The sequence below is a fragment of the Trichoplax adhaerens genome, genomic scaffold (genome assembly GCF_000150275.1).
Source record: "Trichoplax adhaerens TRIADscaffold_1 genomic scaffold, whole genome shotgun sequence".
Taxonomy (NCBI): domain Eukaryota; kingdom Metazoa; phylum Placozoa; class Uniplacotomia; order Trichoplacea; family Trichoplacidae; genus Trichoplax; species Trichoplax adhaerens.
This window is the reverse complement of record NW_002060943.1, coordinates 3,554,008-3,576,476: the sequence shown is the minus strand read 5'-3', so window position 1 is coordinate 3,576,476 and position 22,469 is coordinate 3,554,008. Positions and strand designations below refer to the sequence as shown.

The window sequence follows — 22,469 nt, the reverse complement described above, 5'->3', positions numbered from 1 at the left end:
TATATCAAGAGCATTTATATTACCAGAGCTGACTTTTCTAGAAGTAAATTCTAATTTATTTTCACCCATTTCTGCATTAATCAAGTTTCCATTTCTCTGTAATAGAAAATTGTAGATCAATATGGGAAATCACCTTGATGGTCATATGATATTCGAAACGAAGTGCTAATTTATTTGAAGTATCTATCTAAACAAACCTGTCTCATGGTTCGTTTGCTACTGGCACGAGATACGCAAAATTTAAACATGAAGAGTTCAATGATCAGAAGGATGGTAGCCAACATCAAAGCACCACCAAGAACCATGAAGATACCAGCTACATTGTTGACCCCCAATTCAACTGCATCAGCTGCAGAAGACGTTGAAGGAGGGCACTGAGTCTGCTGATCCCACCATTTTGCTCGCAGCTTTTCTGTCTCTCCTCTTTCTTGCAATTTTAAGGCAGCTAAGGTAAAGACATCTCTATATGGAGAGTTTTTCTGTAAACCTGATGATTGTAAGTACGCAATCTTAAAGTGCTTTGAATCTGCCATAGCAATTAGTACACTTATCTATACAATTATGAACTAGCTATACAAAAATTTATCACATCAACTTCCTAAGCTATTGCTCTTAATTATTAATTAGAAAAAATCGCTAGAGTAATAATGTCTAGGAGTTTGCAACTTCATACATGATCTAGCAATTTAAATAATTAATTATCATCATAAAGTATGTTACGTGCTGATTTACTAGTTAATAAATATTCATGACTTGGAATAGCAGCGTTTTGCTAACTACCTACATGTCGACAATCTCGACATATGTGTGAAACTTGTAAGCAGAAATTACCTCATCGACAATTCAGTTAACGATTATTAATTTTATCGACAGAGTAGAGAACACCGTCTTTAGTACTACTAAAATTTCGTAAACTTCATTTATGGCATAATATTTAGAAAGTTATTGCATACTTTGTCATATACAATGCCTAACAAATACGATACGTAAGCAACAGATACGGGACTATATAGTATTTGCTAGAAAGGGTACTATCAGATAAACTACCAGGTCAATTATTGATACATTTGAAACTGCTAAAGCAGGAAATGTTAAAGTCATCAATATCGAAAAATTCTTTTATAATTTAGCACTATTTTTTTAGCTAAATTACATAACCGTATACGACTTTTTAAGTGCTAATAGTAGCAATCTCATTCAAGCAATATTTCCTTAACCAAGGAAGTGCTAGACAGGAATTTTTCACGTTCATAATCTAGTCAATTACTAATACCTTACAATTGCTAAAATAGGAAATATTAGAGTAACTATTGTAATAATAAATTCTTTACTGCACCCTGTGAATAGCATAATAATATAAAACCTTAAGTACTAATTCAATACTATATAGTATCAGTATACTTCTTAGCTAAATAAAGATGGATAATTTGTATCACGATTATCTAACAATTAAAGCAATCGTTCGTACTTTTGGCTATTGATATCAGACTTACCAATACCAAAGCCGCGTAGATCAAATTTTGAACCAACTACCATAACATCGCAAGGTTTTCGCAATGCTGCATATTCTAGTTCAGGATAATACCAAATAAATGCATATTTCCCTTTACTTCGCCTGACTTTGTTTATACCAACAAGTGATGAATTAAGTAAAGAAGTCTTGCTATTTTCTAAAATATGAGACCAAGCGTTTCTGTAGACTGTTTCGGTCGATGATTTTAAAAAATCCATGGCTTCGCTATCAATCACTGTTCCATAATCGATGGCGCTTTGCTTAGTTAAATCTTGGACTGAAGATACAGGAACAGCTAAATTAGAAGTGGTCAAAAAAGCAGCCATATTCGCTGTATAAGATGCAACCATAACCATAACGAAAAACCAATAAAATGTAGCTAATAATCTTCCAGAAATAGATCGAGGATAAGCTTCAACTCCTTGCTGTAAATAAGAACCAATTGCAAACCAGAAACTGTTCGCTAAGTTAAATTTAACACGGGGTAAAGCATTACGAGGTAGAACTTTCTTAAGTCGAGTTTTCTTTTTACTACTACCAAAACGAGATCTCAAGCCAGGGAAGCAATTACCATAATCAAGATCGACCGGACTATATTGATCTAATAAATACATCACTACGCCGACAAAAATTAAAGCTAAAGCAATCAAAATCCAGACAAGCGGTGAGAATGGTCTTAAAAAAGCGAAAAAATCCGCATTTCGATTGGGCTTCGAAATTAATAATTGCAATCCTGACTGCATAAACGGTTTAGTAAAATCAATTACACTTTGTCTAAACGACGTAATAGATAATGGAGCTATTGCTATATCCATTTCCTATTCAAATGAAATACAAGAATAGTTATTTTAGTATAGGAATTACAATTTGTTAATGCAATCAAATTTACTAGGTCCTTGGTGTAATATTCTAAGATATGATAGATAATCATTAAGAGAGAAAAATTAAATGGAAGCGATCACTGATTTTAAATTTATGTACCCTTCGTGCTAACTGGCCAACCATACCGTCCCAGTTGCCGTCTTCTAATAACTCTCCAAAGATATTACTAGGTTCTAAACTAATGGTAAAGTTGAAGCCTAGTTCTGCAACTAATAATTTTAATAAGTCAATGCAATAGCCTTCGAATGCATCGATTCCAGGCCCTCTTTGATTTTCTGGTTTGTACATAATAAACGGTGCATCCTAAACGATATTCACAAATAAGTACTTAAGGAGAAAGGAAACAGTTAAAACAGAAATATACTCATGATCAGAATGAATTGAAACTCTATTTGATTACTGAAATAGTAAATATTGATTTTTAGAGTATGTACGATAGATTTTCTCTTATATGTTGGTAAAATTATTCATGCTCAACAAAATTAATAGATTCTGTTGTCCCTTATGCAATAACACCAGATCAAATAGACAACACTGGTAATGAAACAGTACCGTACCATGTTTTAAAATCAATGGGCCTAAAAATAAATATGTGGTGCCTTACGATATATGCTCTTCATGGATCAAAACTAGTATCATGGGCTAGAGCACACTATAATTATAATTTATGTCAAATGCTTACGAAACAGATTTCACTTATATTGAACTGACATCTGAAAGGTAATTACATCTTATTAAAATTAATTATCACAATCCAAATTTGAGTTCACTAGCAAGGCAAATAATAACATTCAGTATACTGTAAAGTAATACTAACAAGTTTAAGAAACAACTCCAGCCATAATACGAGTAGTGCATCATATTTTAAACAACTGCCTACCAATATGAGGTGCGTTCATAGCTTAAAAATAGTAACGCGAACTAGAGGACAAATAATGTAATTATGAATTTGTGCCAAATGCTTACAAAAAGTTTCACTCATATTCAAACTAATATCTGAGGAGGTAGTTATATCCTATTAAATTAATTATCGAATTTAAAATTTGAATTCATTAGCAAAGTAAATAAAACCCGTTATCGATATCAATCACGGCATGATAGCAGATCGTACGTTATACTCACTATCACTGTGGTAATTCGCAAAGTTTCATTGGCCATAAACTGTAAATTTTGCGGACTTAAAGGATTCGAAGATTCACCATTATCATTACTTTCGGAAGCCGCAAGTACACTTCGCTTCTCACGCTTTGAAATCTGTATGAAGCGTTCAAGATCGTAAATAACAGGCGAGATCACTGTTACTACGTATTTCGACAACTGGTGTGAATCTTTGAATGTACTATATCGTTTAATTGAATATACAAGGATTTAATTTGAAATTACCGAAGATTGCTTCATTCGACTATGAACATCATGTATTTTAGGATTCCAATGCAATCTTTCTCCGCGGTCATTAAATTCAATTTTACCCGTAGCTCCAGAGAAATAAAGCTGTGATAGTCAATAATCAGCTTGAATTAATAATTAATAAGCTTTTAAAGCAAACTTCTTACAAGCTGCTGTGTGCCCATTGACTCATTTTATATTCACCTTTTTAACCTGCCTCATAATAGCATGACCGGATGTCAATGGAATTAGTGGATGACGATTGCAATTAATTTTCTGATGACGAAATTGATTTAATTGGATAGTCGAACTGATAGCTTTTGCAATAATGTGGACCGCATCATACGAGATAGCTTGTTCAACCTAAGTGGAAGGAAATCCGAAATAAGAGAATACCATTGTGCATTAAATCATAAAGTATCAGCAGTATATTATGTAAAGATACACTTGTAATTCGCTTTTTAATTTAAAACCACTAGGAATTTAAATTGCAATATATGCCTATACGAGTACTATAATCAGGAAATAATTACATTAAATAAAATAAAAACATAAACGAAAATTCTTTCATTACTCTAACATTTTTCCACTTCTGTTCCATCTTGGTATCTGGGCTGTAACCTATACTATATAACCTCTTTAAGCTAGCAAAATCGTCTTCTGCATCCTGAAATACCTGAAGTTATTCGTAATACAGTATTAACAATTAAATGCATTCCAAACGCTACATTAACTAATAAAGAGATTAGTTGCTAAGCTTATGCGATGGGCAAAGTTAGTTTTTAGATTAGAGAACAATTTATAGTGAAATAATCTTAATTGTATAAACAATTGATAGGAATTAACCTCGTCTTTAATAATCCAAGTATGTTTGAAAGTATGCATGTCTTGCCGTACAACCTGTTGCATGTTTAATAATGAGTTAAACCAGTAATTTTACGCATTACTATTTCTCACGTAAAATCATGTAATGAATGGTGATTTCATTGAACGAATACACGTATGTGACATAATTAAATCTACCCTTAGGTATACCTAAATAACAAAAAAAACTGATTATTTTACTTAAATATTAAAATTACTTACGTATGTAACAATATCATCAATGAGGGTACGATCTACACATAAATAAGCAACTCTAATATCAGCGCGATTAATGCGATTAATTATAATTGAGATAGCAACGGATTTTGTCGTATAATTCCAATCAGACATTTCTTCTAGTTGAACATTAACTTCTCTGCGGTGTGCTAACTGTAACACACTCACCAACTCTCCGCTATCTAAAAGGAAAAATTAGTTAAGCTTAACAAGTTTCATGGTGCATAACTACATTGACTGCAAGTAGCTTAATCCCTTAAATTTTTGCTTATCGTAATAATAAACTGGACGACAAACTAACCACACGTTTGATCGTATAGAACTGCAATCCGACGATATTCGTGAATTTCTAAAATGGTAAAGATTTTTTCCAACTCCGCTAACTTTGATGGCTTCAGGTGGAAACTATAAGATTCGCTACCAATATATTTAGAATGCAATACTGAATTGACAGCTAAATGGGGAATTGTATAATGATAAAAAATAGATTCCGCTATAGCCATTGATTGAGGATTTCTTAACGATCCAATAATAGCTACAATACCATTTTCTATAAATTGGCACACTAAAATAATCGATCATAAAAACTTAATAACAGTAGAAAAAAAGGGTAATTCAGAATTTTTTAGTACAAATCTATTTCACGTTCTAGATGCAGTTAGAAAGTATCCAAAATACTGACATTTAATATAATTTCATCTGAGTTATACGAAAATACATTGCACTTACTGTTCAAGATTTATTGTGCAAAGTTATACTATAGTTAAATAAAATAAAATTCCATCTTAGAGGCTGCACTAACCTTGCCGAGATACTACGTAAGGGCTGTCTTTGTCGATAGCCTGAAAGACTGGCGTTAGTGTAGCATTCTGTAATGGATAAACTTTATTTTTGTTGATAAAATCAATGGTTTCTCTAACGGTTCGTCCCTCAATTGATGATTTTTCCATAAATACGCCTAAAGATGATTAAAAAATTATAATTCGACTTTGCATCCAGCAATTCGAATTCTTCTTCACATCTTACGTAAGCTAATGAAACTAATAGTTGCACTATTTGAGCTTAAAATTATAATTATAGACATTATTGCCACCGATTAATTCAATAATACGTCAATAATCAGCATAGTTAAGATAAAATTTAACAGTTACAGCTACGTAATTTCTTTGTTATGAGTTAGTCAGTAGATACTATAGATCGAATGAAAAAAATTTTTAGTAACTGGCACCAGGTATCATATTAAATCGAATACTCCGCGTAATAAAATTATACCATAAGTCAAATGGTAGATCCTCTACTATTACAGTAAATGTTTAGCGAACAATCACGCAACTTAACTTTTAGTGGTTTTACTATAAAAGTTACTCATTCTTTACTATCGCTTCCAAGAAGTAAATATCAGTATTCAGATTTCGAGTAGCTATAATTTAATACTGAAATCTTATTAATTCAGTCCACTGCAGAAAAGTATTGAACGATGATAGCAGGATCTAACTAGCTTTAATTTTGAAATCTTATTAGTGCAGCTCACTAATGGAAAATATTAAACAATAATCAAGTTATCGATCATAAACAATAAGTATAATATCGCCGTTATGCTAAAAATACTGCCTTGATTTAAAATAAGTTACCATTTCACTCGTAATTAAATTTACTCTGATTAGCTGTTGGTTAGGAAGTTGGTTATTAGTTATCGAAGAATTAACGTAGACACCTAGCACCAATAAGTAACTATAATATCATTCATGTCATAAACTTCCTATTTTATTAGGCTTACCAATTTTAATGACGTTATGATTTACTTTTACGATTGGGATTTCCTCAGCGGAAACAAATATAAGAATATATAATAAGATAACCAATTTGGATATTGGCATTTTTGATGATTTTTGGTGATGTCGATGTCTATTCTATCCACTTTTTAATTTCCACCTACACTCTATACTATTTTTTACAGGTAAGGTAATAAATTAATTTAATTATTCTGTAGCGACCTGTCACTGAATTAATACTGTAAAAAAGGAATGGTAGTCGTTCTTATAACAATAATCCCATGACTAGAAACTACACTGAAAAAATTAAATCGCCTAAAGCGACGTAATGCTAGATATAAAACAGTAATCCAGCACTATAGATGACTAATACTGGGGTGTTGACGACAAGGAAAATTTCATCATGACTTTATTAAACTTGAACGAATTTAAATTAGACGGTAATTTAAAGCCATATGCGGACAATATGTTTTAGGAGCCAATAACTCAATGCTTGTTATAGTTCTCGGTGCAAGTAACTCTATTTTGCATATTTGTATTGTTATGAGCCACCAAAATATCGTTAATGAAGTCTTTATATCTACACGAACTATTCTATCTCAGATTAGACGATCTTTTCAACAAGCTATAAAAATAAATATGATTGATTTTACAAGGTGCTGATGTCAACAACGACAACATTAAATCATATGTTGCTACAAGATGCCATATTCTCAGAAGAATTGAATTAATATTTAAAAAATTTGTTACTAGTAGCTAACAAAATCGATTAGTCTAACTTATTTATAAATAAATCTGCAATAGGGCTATTAATATATTAATTTAGTCCAAACTTGAAATATAGCTATCCGTGGCAATCATTCTAACTGACTTTTTCATTTCTTTGTAAATCAGCGGTAGATGTTTTATTCTTACTAAATATAGGTATGGAGAGAGATAGAGAAATGCTAAACTGATGACAAAAATACGGTACTAGACATTAATTTTAATATAAAATTAGATTGATTAAATCCACGTGTAATAAAAGTCTCCCTTCTTTAAACAACTTATTGTAATGTTATTTGGTGCATTTAGTGCTAGCCAAAATTTCTTGTACAGCTCAAAACATATTTTAGACCTTACGAATAACGCTAGGGTTAAGCTTGTGCTATAACAGCTATGTGCAAATACAATCATAATTGAAATAAATACTTGCTGTTATAAATAATGACCTAACCTTCCTCCGTGTTTAAAACATTTTAGCATTAGCTGTAACAAATATCTACGCTTAGGTTTTACTTTAGTTCAAACAATGCAAATTCGGGGTAAACTATGATGACTTTAGCTTACCATCGCACCAATTAATGACTATTTTTTAAACCCTAATTAACATTTATGGCGATCTCCTGCATCAGGTAAATAATTTACAGTATCTCTGATATATAAACGTATAATATACGAGCTTGTAATCCATCCATTAATTCAGCCAATTACTGCTCGTAAAACAAACTAACGCCGAAGATTACAGTCGTCATTTCTATATCAATATTTAGCAATGAACATTTTTTCACTATTTATATAAGTGTAATAGGCTTCTTCTAGCAAAGAAATTGTTACAGAGTTTAAGTGAGAAGCTTGCCTAGATATAGCTAACTTTTTAACTTAATTATTGCTTTCTATAGCCACATATCATAAACTGCCGTTTAAATGGCATCTAAAACTCATGCTAACTTAATTTATAGGACAACTCGTTCATAGTAATGTCTTTGTCGCCCAACATTGTTAATGTCTATTTAATTTAAATGCAATCACAGCTAGATTCCGATGGTATACATAGCTTAATAAATTTAATTGTATGATTGTCTATTAACTACTTTCTACGAAGTCAATATACCGTTTTCAGCTTCTGTGGTTCGATATCGATTATGTCTAATTTAGCTATGAACTTGGCTTATTTTCAACAGGACTACTTATACATTACGAATGATTTGTAATTATAAGGACTATGGCTAGCATTGACTTGAATCGAGTCACTACAGGGATAGATATGTGATCTAGCGACATTGGTACGACTATTTTATCCATTTAACTTAACTGAATTTGGCTGGTTGTATGAGTACATAATTGATCGTAAGCATTTTAACAGGTTTATGAATACTAATTTACGATATTAATGAAAAATTAATAAGAAATTTTGCTAAACTGAAAGTGATGTTAAGTCATGCTTCAACCACAAAATATTTGAATAGGCATATAGATTTTAAGTTTAATTTGAATAGAAGCTATCGATTAAATATATAGCTATATGAATTAGAGCCAGTATTTGAGAAGGAATGACACATAAGTTCATGATCAGATTTGCGGTCAAATTAAGATATAAAGATATAGCTAATGATCGTAAGTAATTATGCTATTAATCCGAGCTTAATTAAATGAAATCTAACATCCTTTGTAGATTGAAGATAGCTCTTCTTGAAGTTATTGCGACATATGTAAATAGCGATTATAATTACCCGATAAGAATATAAATAACAACTTTGAAGATAATATTCTGGATACAATTAGTTTTTAGCCTGCATGATAGATAGAATAATGTCGGCATCAGGGTTATCAATAATATTAATCTTTACACAGAATCTATTCAGTTATTGCATGAAGGCAAAGTTACGCTTGAAATCAATTTTGTATCTACTACCAATGTTATTAATACTTCAATAAGTAGTATTAATTGAGTAATATCTTATTTTAAGACCAGAGCATGCCTAATTAAGCTTGTCGTTAGAAAGATTATAGCTGATATCAGTCAATATATTTCTAAACTTTACACTAGTTCCATTGCAAATCATGATTCTCATCATGACATTTAAATGCTATCGTAGTGGTCTGCTAAGCGATTAAATACTATACATGATTATGAAATCTTTGCTTACAAATCATGAATGTCTTAAAATTAGGCATACCTATTATTTCCTATAACATGTAAAATGCATAGCTCTAAGATAAGCCAAGATTATAGATTTCGGATAACAGTGAAATATATAATTTTTAATTAATTAAGAAAACATTGCTATTGTAAGGCATGGAAAGTAGACAATCTCTTATTAAGGAGAATAGAATGAATAAGTAACGAAGGAACTTATACTTGCTGATTATTTTATCTTATAATTAGATACTTATTTATTGCAGTAGTTAATATTATATCCACTGGCATAATCGTAATAGAAGCTGATATTTTCCAACATTAAATGGCTGCTTTGCATGACATGTAAGTAAATGGAATTTGAAGATAGAAATAATAATAGAATTGGATAAAACATGTTGATTATTTTATATTTGCAGCCAATCTGTATCATCGATGGTTGATTTAAGATTTATTTATTCGTTAGCTGAATGAGTAAACGATGATAAAATTTATATTGGGTGTTGGATTGTGCTACTAGAATTTCATGGGAAAAGTTATGATAATATCCAATGAAATTATTTTTATGCGTATAAAACGCAATTGAAATCGTAGAATATTCAATTTGAAACTTAACTAAGCATTATTCATGACAAGATAAGATATGGAGCATAGAATATATTTCCATCCTTAAACAAAATTTATAAACTACAGTAATGTTACAATTCAATTCGTGCTATTTAGCACTGAATAATGATTGATCTTGAAATAATAAGCAAATACATGATCTTATGTAGACTTGCTATTTAACCAAATCTTACTTTACTTCTAATAATTAATCGCCATGTTATACGTATGTCTATAATAGCATTCGGATTTATACATCAACATGACCATTTCAAGCTAATATAGAATCAATGCATTAATACTACGTGAAATAAAGTAAAATACTAAGGAAAAGCGGAAAATTATACGTAATGGCAGGATTTATTGAATTAATGATTACACTACGGTAGCGAATTAGGGTAAAGCAAATCTGGAATAAATGCAGGACTGGAGCAACGATTGATATAATGCTTCATTCGTTATCACATGATTACCAATCAATTAGTATCATCCATAATAGATGATTACCATGTAGAAGTAAAGTTTACAGAAATTAGAAGAGTATTTGGGGTTTTTGACTTACGACTACTGGTTCTCTTGTTGGAAGACGAAAGTGAGACTATCACAAAGAATCATCGTCTTTTTCAGGAACTCCAATGGCTTTTTCAGAAGCTGTGTTGTTATCACCTTCAATATTATCTGGCATTACAGCACTTTGATGGCAACATGGACAATAAGTTTGTCGAATATCTTGATTAAATATGATATAGATCAAAGGTAGTAATATAAGATACAGCATGGATAGAATTCGATCAGCACCGATGATACCAGCAGAAGAGGCATTTAGCTTATTTTGGTAGGTAACCGAAGTCAATATGAGGATACAACGAGGGGTTAGACAAGCAGTGTAAATTAATGTAGTCAAAAAGCATAATTTAATAAACTTCTTTTCTTCACGTTTCTTTTCTAATATCTCAAATGAAGCCACAATAGTTTTACCACATTGAAATTTCATCAAGATAGCATAACATACACCTAAGGATAAAACAGGGATGAAGTAATTTAAAGCTAGAAAGGATATCCAAAATGGCTTATGAGGTGTTAAGATATGATTATATGTATTGCATGGAGCAGTATGATTTGTGCAATGTGTATAAATTGCAATAGGTACAGTAAAAGCTACCGCGATAATCCATGCTAGTACGATTAATAATTTAATATATTTATCGCTAAATCGCTTGGGATACCTAAAGCTTTCATAACAACGTTCAATAGCAATCCAATTTAAGGTATGCATGGTAACGATAAAGGAGCAATACGAAGGTGCAACGATAAAAATTCGAGAATAGATTGAAAAATTATTCAACGGGATAATTCCACGCGAGTTCAAAAATAGAACAAGTGATCCGCTAATTGGGTTGATAATAGCGAGTAAAGTTGTAATTCCAATACTAGCTAGAAACTGATAGAAAGGATGTTTTTTCAATGCCGGCTTGATAAATAGTGCAATAGTAGCCACTAAATTTAAATATAGCCCTAGTACACTGATCACAGCAACGACAATAAATGTTCGCATATCTAATGGTGGAGGATTTGTAGTCGCAGCTATTGCAATTGTAGTAGGTACTGTTGTTGCCGAAGATCTAACAGTACTTGTAGTTAAAGCAAGAATGCTAGCAGTAGTTGAATCAGTAGTATTGGTCATGGATAATAACGGATTATTGGTGGAATCATTGTAATCTATTGAAATGATGCTAGCCATGTTGGTTAGGTAGTTTTATGATTCCAAGGGAGAATCTTGCTTGTTTATTAATTCTATTGCTGTCGCAAATTTCAATCACTCTTAGGACTTTCTAAAGAAGAAGGAGGAAAAAATTGAATATGTTTATGGTCGAGGTGGCCATTGAAAATGCAATTCAATTTTAAATCACGGCTTGAGCCATGACGATAGCTGATTTAAAAATGCCGCTTACCGAGTTCTTAAATCACTTGTAGGACTTTCTAAAGTAGATGAAGGAAAAATATTGAATGCAATGATGTTAGAAGTCGCATTGGAATTGCTATTCAATTTTAAATCATGATTGAGCAATGACTAAATATCGATGAGATAATAAACTTGTTACGAGTGCTGTCGATACAGAGAGATTTCTACTTAAGGAAGCAGCCTCCTATTAATCATTTCGTTCATTTTCTTCTAAAGCTTATTTTTCGAATAAAATAGATAATACTACGGCTTATAATTAGGAATTTCAATAGATTATTTCTCTTCAAGAAAATTCTATTGAGGAAAGATGTGACCCGTTATTGAAAACGATGACATTTACGTTTGATTTTCTTTCAAAAATGGTGTTGTCAGCAATGTTGAAGATACTGCAGCTTGTAATTTAGGAATTTCAGTGGACTATCAGGTACTATTTTCACTGAGAAATTCTGTCTAGGAAAGATGTTTCAGATCAATAGCAAATGGTTGCAATGATAAGACTTTGCTACGATATCTTTTCATCACTAACAAGGAGTGGATGATTTATAGTTTATAATTTAGAAATTTTAATATGTTGGTATGTCAGTTGCTACTAGTTTTGCCAAAATCACTAAATTTGCTAAATCACTGTAGCACTTATAATTTTACAATATTCGTAGTTAGTTTTCAAGAACACTAGAACTTAAGTGATTTGGAAATTCACAGATTTCATAACTAATGGTAACTACTTGTTATTTTGCTAGTTTAAGAAACTATCGAACTGCAAAGCGAGAAGAGCAATACTAATAAACTCGTTATAAGCAATAATTTTCAGCAAAGGACCCATTGTCTAGAGTAAGAAGAGAATCAGTGTAGCAATAAATTCTTTGATTAATCATTAGCACTAGTACTAATAGCCTAAAGTAAGGAGAGAAATGCTAGTAAACTCTATAATTAATAAATCATTGACATTTGAACTGATTGCCCACCCGGTGTAAGAACATTAGAATCATTTTTACTTCCTGTAATCAATATCTAATAACTTTATACGATCAAAGCTGTCATGTTTCGCTCTAAATTTTCGCATTAGTAAAATTCGATCCTAATTAAGCATTGAAGAGCAATGCTTCTAAATGGATGCTTGTAATCATATTCTATCCTTGATTAGAAAATCTCAAGGGAACTATGACGTCAACTATTACCAATCAGAGAATTCTGTCATGTCTGTCGTTGGAATTCTTGTCGAAAACGCCATCATCATCCGGAACTTGCAAGAAATGACTGTCATGGGAATGGAGCAAATTCAAGCCTTGGCCTACAATCATTCACACTTGAAAGTGCTAGCATGAAATCAACTTTACTGCATGTCAAAGTCAATCAATTTTTATAATGTGAAACTTTATGAAATCCATCCATAGCCATCCAATTTTTTAGTTGGAGTTAATCTACCGCGTGCAATTATAGAAGGAGTCTAGAGTTGGTCTACTATAGGCTAATGCAATGGATAAAATGAACCGAATCTACTTCTATTGAGTCTTTATAGTAGTGTTATTTGTCTCCTTCGTTATGAAGTTACTTAAGCATGAAGGAAATAGAATCGTAATATAATATTTTTCGCCATTTCTGTTTAATAGAACGAAAATAATGAACCCAATCTACTTCTACTGCGCCTTCATAGCAGTACTGTTTGCCGCTTTCGTGATTTAGTTAACTTAATCATGCAGGGAGTAGAGCGTTAAAATAATACTTTACACCATTTTGTTTAATGTAACAGAAAAATGAACCCAATCTACTTCCGTTGAACCTTTATACTAGGGTTATTGGTCTCCTTCGTTATTAAGATAACTTAAGCATGGAGGAAATAATGCCTTAAAATAATACTTTTCGCTATTTTGGTTTAATGTAGTGCAAAAAATAAAACGAATCTACTTCTATTGAGCCATCATGGTGTTATTGATGGTCTTCGTTATTAAGCTAACTTGAGCAAACATTTTTTTACATGGTGGTAAGACAACGTCGATGTAGAATCCAACTCATGAAATTTGTATAATAAGATCGATTTTGTTGTTAACAACATTTTAAAATAATAATTAAATTTCCTGTTGTAAAATCAAGAAATGCTACAGCTATCAACTATTATTGTTTAATTATTTCTCATTGCAATATATATATATAGATTTACCTTTATCTTTAGGCAGGTACAATTTGTTGCGAATAAAGATTTTACTGCTATAGACAATTTCGACATATGTATTGCAGTCATTTCACAAGACTGTAACAGCCTAAATCAATGGCCGTCACTTATGCTCTAAAGATAATTAATTAGAGTTGCTGGCTAATAAGACTTTTTACCTCTATGATTAATTTTCTTCTGTAAGAAATGTTCTTTTTCAAGACTGTTCAAATCAAACACGACTGAATATTAAAATAGTTCAAATGAATAATAAAATTCTCTTAAAGCATTCTATTCTCAATACTGCTTAGATCAACCTTGAATTAGAAAATAAAATGACCTATTTTCTTTCTCCATTTTGTTTCACTACGATGAAAATAATTTATTTCATCATTTTCATAGTCAATGTTACTTTGTGGTCTTTTAACTTAATCATTTCAATACTACATTGATCTACTTTCAATTAGGGAATTAAATGACCAGTTTTCTTAATTCTGTCTTATTTCGATGAAATAATTTGGTTTAACTCGTTGCTAACACTATCTTATTTCTTGAATTAAGGTAATCTCTTCCCTTTTTCAATAGTGCATTAATCAATTTTCAATTAGCAAATAAAACGATCAGTTTTCTTTCATCATTTTGCCTTACTCTGAAGATATAATTTGATCAAACTTGTTACTAACACTAACTTATATTCTTTTAAAACAATCTATTGCCATTTCATAACATCTTGATCTAGAAACATAATAATTCATTTTAAGCCTTCAATGGGCCTCGTTCTAGTGAAATAATTACATCAAATTGTTGCTAACGTTGTAGTACGTTCTTTTAAGGTAATCTATTTTCAATACTGCATTGATATACTTTTAATTAGCAAGTAAATAATCCATTTACTTTCTCAATTTTGCTAAACTCCGATAGGCCGATGAAACAATTTGATCGAAATTGATTATCAACACTACACTAATGATGTTTAATGAATCGATGTTATGAAAGGAAATAGTTAGTTTTCATCCAGTTCGTTGGTAATATTATGTTCTTTTTAATGTAATTTGTTTCAACATTCATTGATTTACTTTTCCTCAAGAAACAAAAACCAATCTGTTTTCTTTCTCAATTTTGCCTTAAAATTACTGTGATAGAATAAATGCATCGAATTTATTGCTAACGCTATACTAACAATATTCAATGTAACAATGCTATGAAACTAAATAGTTAATTTTCATTCTCAATTTGCCTCAAAATTACTCCGACAGAATAATTATATCCCAATTCGTTGCTAGCGCTACTCTAACAGCTTTCAATAAAATTATATTATGAAGTTTATAGATGAGTTTTCTTTCTCAATTTTGCCTTAAATTGACTCCGATGGAATAATTGGATCAAATTTATTGCTAACGCTACTCTAACAGTATTCAGTGGAACGATTTTAAGAAAATAAATGATGAGTTTTCTTCCTTAATATTTCCTAAAATTACCCCAAGAGAATAATAATATCCAATTTGTTGATAATGCTACATTAGTAACGTTCTATAGAATGATGTTATAAAATCTATAGATGAGTTTTCTTTCTCAATTTTGCTTTAAAATTACTCTGATGGGATAATTGGATCCAATTTATCGCTAACGCTACAGTAATAATATTCAATAGCATAATGTTATGAAACTAAATGATGAGTTTTCCTTCTCAATTTTGCCCTTAAATTATTCCTGATGAAATAATTGGATTCTATTCATTGCTAACGCTACTCTAATAAAGCTAATCCATTTCTTCAATTGTATATCGATTGTATGTAAACTTCCTCTCTTGCAAAAAAAGTGCGATACAACAGTTGAAAATATATCCATTAGACCGTTCAACTTGGCAGTGAATAGATCAGTCATGATGAGTTTTCTTTTTCGATTTGTCTTTATCGTCTTTGGAATATACAGAAAGATCTATTTGTCGGGTTCAATTTTCTAAAGCTAGCGAAAACTAAACACCTCCAATATTTACCATAGACATTATCTGGATTTTTACTATTCCCATTCAGAATAAATCCTTTAAATAATAATCCTCTATCGATGCTATTAACTAAATTAAAGCAAGGCAAACAAGCATTCAACAAACATGAGACCTTTTAATCCATGTAAATTAACTTACTTTAATATTCCAATGAAAAACGAGTTATGCTTGCTTCGCTTGTAAAATGGATAAGCCACTAGTCATAAGCAACTTGCAAATGTGCAATAAATCAACCACATCAAGTTCAAGATATAGGAAAAAAAGTTGAAATAATTATCTAACGTATTGATATTGACTTATAAAGAATCTATCAGATCGTGAGCTATATAGAAAATGTCAAAAACAATTTAATCAATCAATTTAATTGGTTTACTGAAAAAAAACGATTTCAATTCATTGCTCTGTATTTGTATATGGAATAGAATGAATCCTGTCTATTGATAGAAAATTCAAATAGGTATTCTAGAGCAATTATATCCTCTATTAAATACTTAGAATAGATAAACAATACCTGTCATAGAGCTAGAAAATTCTATTTACACATTAAAATGTTTCGGTAGCAAAGTACAAATCTAGACAAGAAATGATGTTTAACATTCACATCATGGCTATTGATTCTCTTCGCAACCCAGGATATTAAATTATACTAAATCAAGCTCGGTTATAGAATACGACTATTCCAAGGGAATATCGAGTATGTAATGGTAGCTATTTCAAGATATATTCTACTTGATATTAGCCTCGGGCGTTACAAGAACATAAGGAAATCAAGAAATTTATTTTCTTATTTCGATGCATTACATCAGGATTAGTTATTGACTTGAAAATATGCCTGTCGTTGCCATCGTAATGAGTCATTGGCATAGAATTTTTCTTTTCATCGCATAGATTGATTTTCTATTGATGAGCCCTTTACAATGGCAATCATGTTAGTCATAGTGGAGTTATCAAGTTTCTTTTACGCCATTAAGATCAGAGAGACAGCTAAGATATAATTGCAATAATACTAGTAGTAACGGAATTATCAAATTTCTTTCACGCCATAGAGATCAAATAGCCAGTCAATAAACTTACCGTAGCTACCGTTACAATGTATAGAAGTAGGACACATTTTGTATTGGAAATAATGCGGACTCTTTATTATGGCTTGATGATCTCCATTTTGAGCCATTACCTTTTGGAGAAGTATATATATACATATATTGTTATATATACCAATCATGCCTATTCAATTTCAATTTCCCATTTCTTTACTCCTAGCTGCTCATGAAATTGAACGATAAAGTAATTTCTCCAGAGTAGATAGCAAGTAAACATCATACTAGTAATTCGCTGTTGTAAAATGCTTCTATGAATGAATTGATTGCAATTTTTTTCACTTGCATCATCTTTTAGCGCTATATAAAATAATCAATGTATCAGTTGGATACATGTCAGGAAAGAGTTTTCAATTTATTGCTTGAATGACTGCTTTCAAAATTTATTAATCGTTTATTTGAGGGTATACTTATAACGTTTTTTCTCTGCTCGATATGAATATCGTGGAATTTTGCGCTAGAGCGTTAACTTCTTTCCTTTTATTGAAAGGAAGCCAAGATTCAAGTCATTATTTAAATCTCTATTTTAGATATTCCCGGTACTTACCATTCCATCGAATAGCCATTTTAACGGGCATATTTCTACTCGACATAAATGACCTCATATTTTAATATCGGATAATTTAAGCAACCATTCGGTTTTCTTTGAGTTGATGGATAATATTGGATTGAACGCAAACTACTTCCTAAAGAATAAATTGATCTCATAGGTGCTATTGCTCCAACTAGCTTATCAGAAAGAGTAGGATAAATGAAATTATTGCCAATAAACAAGTTCTTTCCTAACTTTTTTAACAACCTGATATTGTACTTATATCTAACAGTCTGCATCAGTAGATTACTCTATCTGCTAATCATAGATAAGTTTCGATAACAATCTTCATGAGATTCCTCCTTGCAAACCTATGATGCTATCATAATCGTAGCTTGTAATAGAGTTTTAAGCAGAGACAGATACATATTTTTAGTATATTAACTAAATTGCTAAATATCATACTCAGTATCGTAACTGTAGCTTATAATAGAGTGCTAAGCAGAAATAGATACAAATTTTTAGTATATTTAATTAAATGACTAAATATCATACCCGGTATCGTAATCGTAGCTCATGCTAGAGCTTTGAGCAGAGATAGATATATATATATATTTAGTGTATTTAATTAAATTACTAAATAATATACTCGGTATCGTATCGTAGCTTGTAATAGATTTTTGAGCAGAGATAGATACGTAAACTTAGTATTTTTAATTTAAGTATTAAATATCATATTCAGTATCATAATTGCAGCTCATAATAAAGTTTTGAATAGAGATAGTACATATTTTTGTTATTTTTAATTAAATTACTAAATATCATACTCTTGATAGTTAGTTTATTGTTTATATTTACAGGGATAATATTGTACAGCATTTAAATTTGATATAAATGCAACACATAATGAGTTACAAATGTTGATAAATCGTGTATTGAAGTCAATTAACCTCAACTGCCATTTTGACCGGAGTACAAGGGGTTATTATAAAAATGATTACATTGACCTTGTAAAATATATCGCACTTAATGCAGTAAAATTTTTTATAATCATTTGTAGAATCCAACGAGTCAACATCGAACCCACCTCTCTAAACTGCTAGCTACATTCATATAAATACCTGCATAATCCGAATTAAGAGTATATGTAGTTTAATTTTTGAACAAGGATTAGTTTACATTAAATATTTTATTGTACGATATAAGCAAAGGTTAAGTTTCAATTTTCTCTCGGGAAAGAGATTATTTAATCAGTTTACCAGTAATCCGTTGTAATTTTGAACAACAAATACTGCAATATATCGGAACCTTTATAAGGCTGGAAATAAATTCTCTACAGTAAAAAGAAGATTATTTAATTCATTTATCCATAATTGATGGTAATAGTAAATTATGTTTTCTAGCAAAGCCATCAATTAATTAATTACTCTTATAAATCTTTGTGCTGCTTTATTTAAATACACTTCATATTACCAATAAAGACTTATAAATCAATTAATTATCACTTTGTAAATAGTTGGTGTTAATCAATCTCATAAAGATGAATGATAAATAAAAGAACTACTCATAAAATAAATTTGACCCATCCTAGGAAGGTAAATGGAGTAATATATATATATCGATTAATGATCATTCTTTACCAGCACGAAGGCTTATTGTTCTTACAAGGGTGTAGTGAATCATTCATAAGGGTCCTCAATAAATCAGACTATCTGAATTTAAAACCCGAATTAAGCTTTATTACAATAAAACCAACCGCAACTGTATTTATAACAAACTATATAAGTACGGGTATTGAATTACCATATTCTGCCGGGGCACGAGCAACTAATCGCATTGAACTACGCAAGTATTATAGCCTACGGTATTTCATATTAGTAATTCCATACGTAATTAAGAATTTAACTCAAGTAATAAACTCACAGCGCTACAAAGGGTCTATACAAATGATAGGTAGGGGCTATTTGCCGGCATCGATTTTATGTAAAAGCCAGTGTTTAGAAAAGCACTGCTGAAACAAATTCTAAGCAGAATACTTTATGTCAATGTATCCATCTATGTTAACAATTAATTTCCATCCCTGACAATACTCATTAATGAAGTCATGAATCAATTTCAAAACTTCAGAGAATTTTGACTATATGCTACAATGATTCATGAAGAGAATACAGAACGCATGCAGAAAATTTACAATGGAGATACTTAATAATCAAAAATCTGGTTAAATTCATTTTATTTTTTGGAGGGGCATTTTAAGAAATGAAAGGGATATAAAGAACTTACGGTAAATATAATTCCATGAATGTACGATAGAATCGTATTCAGCTTTGTTTATTATTTTTTAGAAGGCGCTCCTGTCAGTAAATCGAAAAGATATACGGTAAACTCAATTTAAATACCTTAGTATTCATTTTATTTGTTATTTTTTAAGAAATGTTATTTTTGGAAAAAAGTGAAACAAAAAGATTTTAGAAAAATTAAATATAGATAGCTTCATTAAAATGTTCAATGATGTACTTTATAAGATGTTCTAGTTAGGAAAAATGGAAAAAGTATCTGGAAAACCTATTGTAGATAGTTTCAGTAAAATGTTCGATGATGTATTTTATATGTTGCTTTTATAAGATAAGATTGCTAGAAAAACGAATAAAATCGTTGTGAAGAAAATTATCCATTTAATTTTTTAATATCATGTTATTAGACAATATTTTGGTGCATCTTTACGTATTCATCGCATTGTTCCTTTTTTATTCTTATAAAACCTATCTTGTAGCCAACATTATGTTCAAAGTATTTTATTGCCTATTTTATATATCATTACATAAAGGCCGTAATTTGTTGAAACTAAAATTAAAGCATTTAATGCAATTAAATTAACTTTTATATCAACATAAAGTATTGCCTCGATCTTGCTTATGATATGATTATAGAAAGCGCTATAAATTTGGAGGAAATGGAAATTTTACTGAAAAAAAAGCATACTTTCATTAACGTAATTATTATTCTAATTTTAGTTCTAATTTTAGTTCTAATTTTAGTTCCTCTGCTTGAAATTTATTTGATCATTTCCTAGCATCTATGTGAATAAATTATAGATTTAGACAGCATCAATGCAATTCTATTTATTTTATTATTAATGAACTCAATAAAACAACAACCATTCCAGAAGCTACCATAATGTCACGTACTATGTTCTAGTTCTAATTAACTATATGTGCGCCACCTTTGATACATGAATAATACTCAATACTAGAGCGCTTATTAGAAGTAAATCTCTACAGCTTCTAAGAAAAGTTTTATAGACAATTTATGTGGCGAAAGGGATCATAATGGATCATGCCCTAACGATATACGGGCTCGATTATTTTCTGCTAATACTGTGCTCAAGTTAATTTCTAAACATCATCACTCGAGCCAACAAGATACTATACTAATCCAGAGACAATATCGGTCTGATAATATCACCTTTATATTGAATAAAATAGCCTTAATGTAGCAATTATAATAGAGTTTTATGATTGATCCCAGTGAACAGATCATTTGCTGCGGTTAATCCTATTTGAGATAATTTAAATTTTGAAAGTAATATTCAATTACACAAATTTTATATTTCTAAGGTAGCTAGGTAGCCCTGGATGTGCAATGGCATGGACACTCTTATAATGATTTTACGGCCGTTAGTATCAACAAATAATACGCTCATATACAGTAATTGATAACGCTTTCTGCTCGAAAACGCTCAAGAAATATGATCAGAGCCCTTATGAAGAGTATTCCTGTCGTTGCATTTTATTTCCACCATCGTTTAAATTTTTCCGTCATTTTTATTAATGCGCAATCACAAAATCAAAATTTGTGTAATAAGTCTAAAAATTTAGTATCGATCGAAGACAGTCACTTTCGAGAATTAAAATTATTTCCTCCTTGTTTTAATAGTAGCATTGGATAAAGGTAGTAATGAAATTAATTTCTTTTCGGCCGGGGCAATCTTTACTAATCTATTAACGCTAATAGCACGAAGTAGAAAATAGTTTTATTAAGCTTAACAAGAATGGAAGTTTAATGGCCAAAGAATACCGTCACTATAACAATCATACTTTAACTAGAAGCCCGCCTAGCTTGGTTTAATCATAAATATGCATCGTCTCAGCTACAAGTTAGTAGAAGTTAAATAAATTATTAATATATATACAGTATCGTCTTTACTGCTAAATTACGTTCGTACACGTTCATAAGGTAGAAGTAAAACAATATCATGAGAAATTCGACTAAATGTAATCCTTTTTGTAATAGACACCATTTATATACTGTTCGATTGTATCCACATGAAATATAACTCAATAAAACATATACATTATCATATTTGCTGTTAAAGTAGACTCGTATAAAATGTAAGTAAATCATTAGTAATTCATCAACATTGGCAGGGAGTTGATTACAGGGCTAAAAAATAAATCCATTCAATCAGTGTATCGTTCCATTTTTGATGCTTGAAAGGCAAAACAAGTAATTAGTCATAGTTTTATGATCGCACAAATAAAATCTCACAGTTATAGGCACTATA

The 22,469-nt window shown here is 30.7% G+C and overlaps 2 protein-coding genes across 2 annotated transcripts; both read right to left on the bottom strand.

The window, feature by feature from the left end:
• Nucleotides 1–170: 170 nt before the first annotated feature.
• Nucleotides 171–2,698, bottom strand: TRIADDRAFT_19383 (uncharacterized protein; the record flags this gene model as incomplete). Its single annotated transcript, XM_002107744.1, has 4 exons — nt 171–487; nt 1,494–1,976; nt 2,046–2,331; nt 2,495–2,698. Coding segments are annotated over 4 exons (1,290 nt in total), but the record flags the coding sequence as incomplete, so codon positions are not given.
• An 8,062-nt stretch (nt 2,699–10,760) lies between these two features.
• Nucleotides 10,761–11,900, bottom strand: TRIADDRAFT_51639 (uncharacterized protein; the record flags this gene model as incomplete). Its single annotated transcript, XM_002107743.1, has 1 exon — nt 10,761–11,900. One exon carries the CDS (start codon nt 11,898–11,900, stop codon nt 10,761–10,763), a length of 1,140 nt encoding a protein of 379 aa, XP_002107779.1.
• Between the last annotated feature and the right edge of the window lie 10,569 nt (nt 11,901–22,469).